This window comes from Centrocercus urophasianus, unplaced genomic scaffold (assembly GCF_019232065.1).
Source record: "Centrocercus urophasianus isolate 14NV4802_14NV808 unplaced genomic scaffold, USGS_Curo_1.0 seq_13, whole genome shotgun sequence".
In the NCBI taxonomy this organism is placed as follows: domain Eukaryota; kingdom Metazoa; phylum Chordata; class Aves; order Galliformes; family Phasianidae; genus Centrocercus; species Centrocercus urophasianus.
This window is the reverse complement of record NW_024884475.1, coordinates 40,249,313-40,258,411: the sequence shown is the minus strand read 5'-3', so window position 1 is coordinate 40,258,411 and position 9,099 is coordinate 40,249,313. Positions and strand designations below refer to the sequence as shown.

At 47.2% G+C, this 9,099-nt stretch overlaps 1 protein-coding gene across 2 annotated transcripts in view; it reads right to left on the bottom strand.

The window, feature by feature from the left end:
* Positions 1-175: 175 nt before the first annotated feature.
* Positions 176-9,099, bottom strand: part of SEPTIN11 (septin 11) — a 52,358-nt gene continuing 43,434 nt past the window's right edge. Inside the window, exon 10 of one of the 2 annotated variants that reach the window (XM_042812685.1) lies at positions 176-2,626. In XM_042812685.1, the coding sequence (XP_042668619.1) occupies positions 2,374-2,626 (253 nt within the window). In that variant the 3' untranslated portion in view covers positions 176-2,373. Of the gene's footprint in view, positions 2,627-4,310; positions 8,125-9,099 lie in introns of those variants that run through there. The other variant, XM_042812686.1, reaches the window with a different exon arrangement.

The window sequence follows — 9,099 nt, the reverse complement described above, 5'->3', positions numbered from 1 at the left end:
AGTGCACGCATCTTTCTCCCTTAAATTACGCAGTGTTACAGCCCAGAGCAAAACCAGACCCAAATTCCAGCAGTAGATTCATCACGAGTGCCAGGTAACCTGCAGGCTGCCCACCAGCAAAGCGCATTGCGTGTGAGCAGAGCGCTCCTGCCCATCCTGACAGAGCCCAGAGCCCTGGCTGTGGTGCAGTCAGAGGGAAGTGAAGGCTCTTGTGACTCCCAGCTCTGCGGACCTGCATGGTACAAACCTGGAGGGGGTGTTGTAGGACTGCAGCTTATTTTAGTTTGCTTCCAACTGCATCAGACACATCAAAGGGGAAGAGAAGATGGGGACAAAGGTGTCCTCTAGCAGCAATAACTCTAAGCCTCAACTTACACTGGCTTCCTCTCTCTTCACATGCTTCTCTCCTTGTGGTTAAAAAAGAAGTCTTCCTCCACCCTATTTGGCAGCAGCAGTAGAATGCTCACGAGGCCCAAACCAATTTGCAGACCCGCAAGGCAAGGAACGGATATGGCACAAGGAAACAAAAGGGAAAAGGAAAGGCAAAGGTGTTGGCTGTGCCAACTGGCAGGGAATGGGCTGGAACAGAAGGCAGGGAAGCTCAGCATAAGGTAACACTGACTGCTGGAGCAGTTCTTTGCTTCTCCAGCAAGTGCTGTAGCCATGGCTGTGAGCCTCTGCACGGAGGCAGTTTCCATTCTTGGCATCTCTCCTCCTGGAAGGTGAGGGAATGAGAGCGGTGCCTGCCCTGTGTCACAGACATAGCACTTCCCCAACCCCCAATTACATTAACATATTTCAGAGGGAGACACCCTGCCCTGCTGGTGCTGAGCACAAAGCCACACCGATCGTCTTTCACTTGGATACAGACAACCACTGATAAAGCATGCAGTTTGGACAGATGATACCCGCCCTGGTCTGGCAGACCTACCTATGCAGTCCTGCTGGTGGGCTGGCAGAGCGCTGCCTGGCTGGCCTGCAGGCCCATGGCACTTCTGAAAATAAAACTCACACTCTGTGATTGCAAATGTATCCCTTGAACATTTTTTTATGCCAGAAATATCTTGGTACAGACAGGAGCCTGACCAGCACTGCTAAGGAGAACCAAACAGCTACCAGAAGGATTAACTTTACAAAGCACCCCTAACCCAAATGCATGTACTCAGCTCTGAAGGGACATGAGACGTAATTCTCTGATGCTGGTGAGCCCTGCTATGGTTCCCTCACAGTCTTCAGTCCATCACAGTATGTATACTGCCTAGCATGCTTGGTACAAGGTCTGCCTGCTCAAGCAGGGCTCCAGAGCAGCTGAGGCAGAGAATATGGCTCAAGGGAATAGCCAGCAGGAAGGAAAAATGGTTGCAAACCACAGGCTGCCTGATCTCCCTCAACACCACTGGGATAAAAGCTTTGCACTTCCCAGAACAAAGAATCGTAAAATCATGAAGGCTGGAAAAGACTTCTAAGAACATCCAGCCCATCCTCACCATGCCCACTGAGCACGTCCCTCAGTGGCACATCTCTGTGGTCCCTGAACACCCCCTGGGATGGTGACTGCACCACCTCCCTGGGCAGCTCTTACCACTGCATCACCACTCTTTCTGAGAAGAAATGTTTCCTAATATCCAACCTAAAACACTCACGTCAGCACCCTAAGTGTACAACCACCACATCCCTGTGTCAACAGAGCACTGCCAATTGTTCCAAGCACGATCTGTAGCATGCAAAGGTGAGCTGGCATTATTGCTGTGCAGCCACTACATGCAACACCTCATTCTCCCTTTGTGCCACAAAAGTGTCTGCTTGGAAGACCTGAGAATGTCAGGTGCCTGCTGACTTTTGTGGGTGAGGCTGCTTTCCAGCTCCGCGGGGGACATTTGGTGACACCAATCGACAAATGAATGCTGGGCTGTCCAGCAACACATTTCACCCTGCCATCCCCTCCCTGGGCTGACACCTACACCTCTACCTGTAACACCTGGGCATGAGGGAGGAAGCAAAGCAAAGCCCGAAAGCTCCCAGCTCAGCTCCTGCCCCATGTCCACACACAAGGGACACAAACAGTATCCACCAGGTTAGGGATGGCAGCAGCTTTAATTTGTCCAATCCCTTAAGATTCCTTACAGCTCTGTTCTCTGTTAACACACTTCTTTTTTTAACCTCCTGCTGATACTATCTACATCCTTAAGCCTGGGCAACACCTGGAAGTTCATAGTTGCTCCCCAGGAAAATCAGTCACAATGATTAGAGCAGATTTCCTCCTCCTTCCCTGAGCACCCCCCTGCCTCTGGTCCTGTTGATTTGGTTACCAGCAGGTAGGAACTACCACCAGCCCCATTCAGTGGGCTTAACTTAATTCACCATAACTCAAACTCAAAGAAAGAAAAATTTAGGCTGGAAGGGACCTCTAGAGGACGTGTGATGCAACCTCCAGCTCACCACAAAGCCAATGCTCACTCTCATCTCAGCTTTTCCTTCTCCAAATAGCAGTCTCACAGGGCAGGCTGCCGCTCCATCCCATTTAGCATTGCAGTGCCATTTGCTACCTCCACTGTGTCCTTCTGGAGACACGAGGGCCAGAGCTGCATGCAGAACCCAAGGCATCAGCACAGCACAACTCCAGGAACTGCAAAATAAAGGCACAGGTGAGCTGACACATGGCAGGGCTCAGACAGACAACTCTGTGAAGCAGAGGACTGTGCAGAGGACTCTGTGAAGCAACAGACTCTATTTCAAGAGAAGGGCTGCAGCACTGCTCTGAGGTCTCACAGGCCAGACTGCTACCACCGGAGAAACCCTCACCACAAATTTAAAATAAGAGTTTCTACTGCATACACACAAGGCCAATATTTAATAATCTTTCAGATGGTAACTATGAAGTTACTGGGTTGTTTCCAGGATAAACAGTTTGTAGGGTTTTTTAACCACTTGAGAAAAACAGGCACCCGTGTGGAAGGAGCTTCAGCCCCCGTCGCTGAGCAGTGCTGCAAAACATTGTGCTTCTGGGAAACAGCCTTCAGCTAACCCCTGGCAGCTCGTGCTCTACACACTGATGGGAAGAGGCAAAACATTCAGCAGTATCCATCCACAGCAGAGTAAAGGGGGTTAATTCTTTGACTGAGGTGTGCAGATGAGAAGAAATCATCAGTATTTAGTTAAAGTGCATGACTCCATACAGGAAACATTGGAAGGGGCTCAGGCTGCCTCCTTCCACCCGCAGCAGAGCAGCTAGAGGTCACTGCACACCAGGCTTAGAGGCTTCCTTCTAACCTATGAACAACTCTTTGGCACTTTTTGAGCCTCTAGCTGAAGTAAACAAGTACCCCATGTTTATGGTTGGAAAAAAATAAATAAATCATTACTAACTAGGCTTCATAAGCACAAAACGAAGCCATTAATCCAAGCACAAGTCAGTGCGGCTCAATTGAGAAGCTCCCTACTTTGCTTGTACAGCCAGAAAATAACAAAGCCTTGAGTGTCCAGAACAGATCCATCAGTGCAGCAGTACGCAACAGCAGCCACCTCTGCTTCTCACAGCTCCATATCAAAACCAAGGAGGCACGTGGTTCTGTGGGCACATTTTCATCACATCAGAGGAGCGTGGGACACATTTTTGATGAGGCTGTGGTGTCCCAGCTCCAGATCCAAAGGCAGCAAGGAGCCCTGTGGCTACACACACGCCACCAGCCAGTCCGCCAGTCTCTTCATTGCCAGCAGCACGGTATGGCAAAAGGGAAAAATAAAGGGGAGAGGGGAAGAGATCGCAATGCAATACTGCATATCACGGCCAAGCTCTCCCCTCATGTCGTTACCTCTGTCACATTTGGCAGCCTCGGTTGTGCAGACGGCCAGCACAGACACACAGCACCACGCGCCCTCAAGATGCACAGGAGGGAAACAAAAGGGAGGAGAGGAGGGTGGACGAGATGGAGGAATGAGATGGTTTCTCCCGGCGGGGGCCCACGGGCTCCTCCGGTGCCCGCTGTCTGCTGGGAGAGCACGGGGCTGTGGCAAATGGCGTTTACAGAAAGAAGAAGCTACAGAGAGAAAGAGAGAAAGAAACAGAAGTTCAGAATCGAAATGGAACACAAAAGGTGAGAGACAAAAGAAACGGAGGGACGGCATTTTAAAGTGTGAAGGAAGGGAGCATGCCGGGGAGCTGTCATCCAAACCAACGGCACCGCAGCGGCAGCAGAGGCCTGAGCACAGGACGGCCACAGGCAGAGACTGACTGACACCAACACAAGTGTATGGAGACAGTGTGACAGCACGGCGCAGCCCGCCGGGCACCTGCACTGCCTCAGCCCCGGCACACCGCTACGGCAGCGGCAAAGCCAGCTCACAAAGGCAACTCCAAGACCAAAGCGTTTGGGTAAAAATATATTTCCTCTCCCCACTTCGAGTGCCGGCACTGCTTGTGTGCGCAGCCTAAAGCACATACAGGAAAGAACTGAGCTTATGCTACCAGGTTATTATTCAATTTGTAATTAAAAAAAAATACTTTAACATCAAATAAAGTGACAATATCTAACAGATGCGTACATATACTTTGCATTAACACTGTATGTAGGTTACACAATTATTTAGTAACAAACATGGGTTATTTTCAAATAGCAAGGTAATAAAGTTCTACATCTATAGTTTAAGGCAATCAGAATATTAAAAATGTATACAAATACAATATTTCTACCGCTGTTCACAGCTTTATTTTCCGTTAATTAAAAAACCCTTCATATCTGTATTGTCCCATGCTAACAAGAGTGACGTGGATCTGGCACGCAGCAAATGCAGCCAGGGCCCTTGCAGAGAGACAAGTGTGCATTGCTGACATCTCAGAGGGCGAGTGGTAGCTGGCTTCAGATGGACACACCTGGTATGGCACACACAAAAAGACATTTCCATCCACACTCGGATGCCTTAAGAGAAGCAGGATAAGAACCACCCACAGAAACACTGCTCACGTTAGGTAAGGGCATGCTTAGAGACAGACACCGAGATACGAATCTCCTTGATGGGATTTCAAGCTGTCAAAAGCACACACACACAGTGCAACGTGTACTGTGGTTTTTGGGCCACTGAGAAGTGTGGGGTGTGTTCCCCAGAAGGTAACTCCTGCCCTGCCAGGCACACGCATGCCCACCTCTGCAGAGCCATCACAAGCCTCTTGGTGGCCTGCCTTGTGTTCCCTTCTCACCTCTGGGGTTCATTCCCTGCACAGGGAACACCACCATCCCAGAAACATACATGTCCCTACGCTTTCCTGCTCATCCACACTATTCCTGTGTTTATCAGTGTCAGGGACGTGCAGCGTTAGCAGCTACTGATCATCATTGCTTCACCACACTGACATTCGCAATGCCTCATGAGCAACACAAGCATGCCGCTGTCCCCACTGTCACCAGCAGACCCACAGAGCCATGCAGGGTAACTTCAGACATTCAACAGCAGCTGGATGTTATGTTCCCTATGGCTTTTTTTTTTCCTTCAAAATCTTAGCAAAAGCAAATTATTACAGAAAGTTTTTAATGGTTTTCAACAACGCCACTTGTAAGTAAGTGGACTTAAAGAAGCCCCCAGAAAAACACAACAGGTTTGCCCATATCAGCGGTGAACGGAAAGGTGAATCTCTTACTACTGTACTTACATGCAAGGTGAAAGCATATCCAGCTAGACTGAAAGCATCCCTTACTCCATGCAGAACCAGGGACTACTGTGAAAAAAGGCGTAAGTAAAGAAAAGAAAGAAGGGCAGCAATAACCAGCTAAACATGGCCTGGGGGACTGAGGAGAAAAAGATTTTAACATCTTTGGCAGAGAAAACAAAACAATACCTTTCACTTCAGCAAGTTTATGGTTTAAGCCCAGTTTCCCCAGAAACTGGGGAGCTGGGTAAAAGCTTCTTTCAGTGAGAAGCCAGAGCCTGCTTCTCACTGAAAGAAGAAACCCAATCAAAAAGACATGAATGCATTTGGCCACAGCTTTCTATTAAAAAAAAAAAAACAACAAAAACCGCTAGACTCGGCTGACTTCTCCTGCCAACATCCCTTGGAAAGGCTGTCAAATGAAGCAGGACAAATAAATGGTAAAATTAAGTTTTCAACTTGGCACAAAGTGCTGGTAATTAAAGAGAGGGCATGCACAGAGACAGCTGAAGCAAAGCACACTGCCACAAGCATTCAGGCTTGAGACAAGAGCATGTGATGTGACTAAATAGCTCGTGCCAGCAAACAGATTTCCCCCTTGATAACTCAAGATTTTAAACTTGAGTTTGCCAGAAGCCAGAAAAATCATAGTTTTGCTTTTCAAAATAGCTCTCTAAGAATCGTATTTAACCTGATGGAAGCACATCATGGTTGATAAGACCAGGAGGTGTGATCAAAAGAAAAGACGATGACTTTTATTGCAGCTTACTCATCTACAACTTTTGCTGCGTGTTCACAAGGCTGCATTTGTATTTCCTCTTCCCAAAGCCATGTTTAAGTGGTAAGGGTTAAAAAAAAAAGATTAAAAAACAAACAAACAAACAAATAAAGTCAACTCCCAAACACATTTTGTCAGCCAACTCTCCAAAAAGTGTGATTCTGTCTTGTTTCAGAAAAAGGTGACAATTCTGACTTTTTTTGAACATTCAGAGAGGTAAGAAATACCATCCCAGAAGCAAGCAATGAACTGCAGTGTGTGAGACTCAGGTGGAGGGAATTATTTTAGGAGTGCTTTAAAGAAACAAAGAGGAGACTACCTAGCTAGGAGCAAAGGAAATGTTGGCAGTACATCAGCAGAAGAGAAAGAAATCCAGCAGTCAAAGTGTAAGCATGGCTCGCCACTTCTTGGGTAGGAAGGGAAAGATTCTGTCCAAAAAGCAATGGCATAGAAAATAGACATTAAGCAGACTGATTTCACACCATGATGGCCACAGAGCGAGGCCTGGTTATGCTAGAGGTGTCTTGTTTGTATGTCACATCTCCCTGCTCGGCCGCTCTCCATCCCTGCAAGGATCTCGAGTCACTTGCAGGTAGTGACAAACCTCTGGCCACTCCTCAACATGAATCTGTCTGGAGAAAGCCCTTCTCTCAGGCTGTCAGCTGTTGTGCAAAGCTCCCCGGGCTTGGAGGCGTCAACTTTCTGATGTTTTTCAGGCAATGGGGCAGTCATCCATCAACGTTCAGGAATTGGCACATTTTCTGCTCTGGAGCGTGCACCTCCAGAGATGGGGACCCTAATTCCCACCTTTCACATTAACCACCGTTTGGTTGGCAGAACAGCATTCTCTCAGCATGGAAACCTGGATCCTGCAACTACGGGGTCTGCATTTATATGTACGCAGGAACACTCCCAAAGGCAGCAGGGGGATGTCGAAGGTACCCTCTTTTTTAGGCCTTCTGCCTGGGCATTTGATTCCTTAGGGGCTGCTACGTCTTGCTAATAGTCTAAGAACCCAGCGCTCTTTGAAGTTGGGTTTCAATGGCAAGCAATTCATGGAAAGCATGAAAAGAGGTCCCTTTTCCAGGTACCTGCAGCACCACTCAGCTCCCACCACTACATTCAGCAAGGAGCTACTGCGCTGACCTGAAAGGGTGGCTGTAAAAATACGCCAGCGCATGACAGCAAACCCAGCCCAACTAATATTATCCAGTCAGACAACAGAAACAGCAGCTAATTAAAACAAACAAACAAAAAAAATCATGCAAATGTAATAGCATGCAAGGTCAGTTAAACTTTTGTTATCTACACACAGATACCCCCCTCCCCTTATCCCACCCCAACAGCAGGGCTCATTTTGCTCTAACACATTAGCTACTGAAGGGATACAGGTAGAATTAAACTCCAGCCCTGACTCAGTTCAGACCTGAGCCAAGAGTGATTTACCATTGCTGGTATGGACCAGAAAAACACGTGGTATCATTTGCTTCCCTCCCTTCCTCCCCCCTCAGTTTCCTGCTGCACAAAGTCCTGCACGCAACCCTTCTTCCTTCTTGTTCCCACTACGTTATTAGATGAGTTAATAGTTATTCAGGTTAAAAATGAGAAGAAAAAAAAAAGAAAAAACAGATGGCAGAAACATTACTGCAAAAGCAGATGAATGCAGGAACATCCTTGGCTTGACAGGCTTTATGTGAAGCTTGCACTGCAAGTTAAAAAAAAAACAAAAACAAAAACAAAAACACAAAAACAAAAACAAAAAGTTAGCAATAACAGAACCCAAAATGAAAAAAAAAATCAAAAAAATCAAAACCACCAAAATCAAGAAAAGCTGGGAGAGCTGACACTGGGACACCAGCAACCCACTGTGGTGGGTGGGCATGCAGATGGATTATGGAATTAAAAAGAAATTAAATCTCAAGACTGAGCTCTACTCTAGCCTATGTGACAAGCACGAGTGAAAAATAAATCCAACAGGGAAGGACTACTGAACATTCAACCACCAAAGTTATCCAGGGTTACAGGTGTATGTATGCTGGTGCCTTTAAACTATGCATTTTCAGGAGATGTGTGGTGGCAGGACATGACTGGAGATGTTCAGTTTGGGTTACTTGAACACGGGCACTCTTGTAGAAAGCTGTGCCAGCCTTTTCTGAAATGCAGATGTCTCAGAGCTGAGCACCCTGAGGTCCCCTAGAATTGGTTTTCAAGCCCAATTCAGATCCTTTAGACATCATTAAATCCTTTTAACAGAGTGCTGGGCCAGGCCATGACGTGTACACTATACTTAAGGGATTGCTCTGGGAATAAGCATGGACCATAACACCTAGAGAGTCAACACTGGACTGGAAATTATTATATTGAAATGAAGCTGGAACTTAAGTTTTCCATCTGGATTTCAGAAGTATCTTGGCAGAAACAGAGCCCAAACAGATGGTCCTGGCTCCTAGGCAAGTTAAGGATGAGCAAGTAACCCAGCGACACTGAGGCCTGCACATGGTGATCTACCAAACAGGAAGAACCAAAAGTCCATTTGCTGCTCTTGTTTTCAAAAGGTTTTGCCAAACCCATTGGCAGGAACCAGCTCCAGATTGTGCGGGTTTGAAGCACAATCCCATCCCAAAATTATGGCAGCATGCTCAATCTCAGACTTAAGAAAGTCTTGGAGTGTGCTACACTG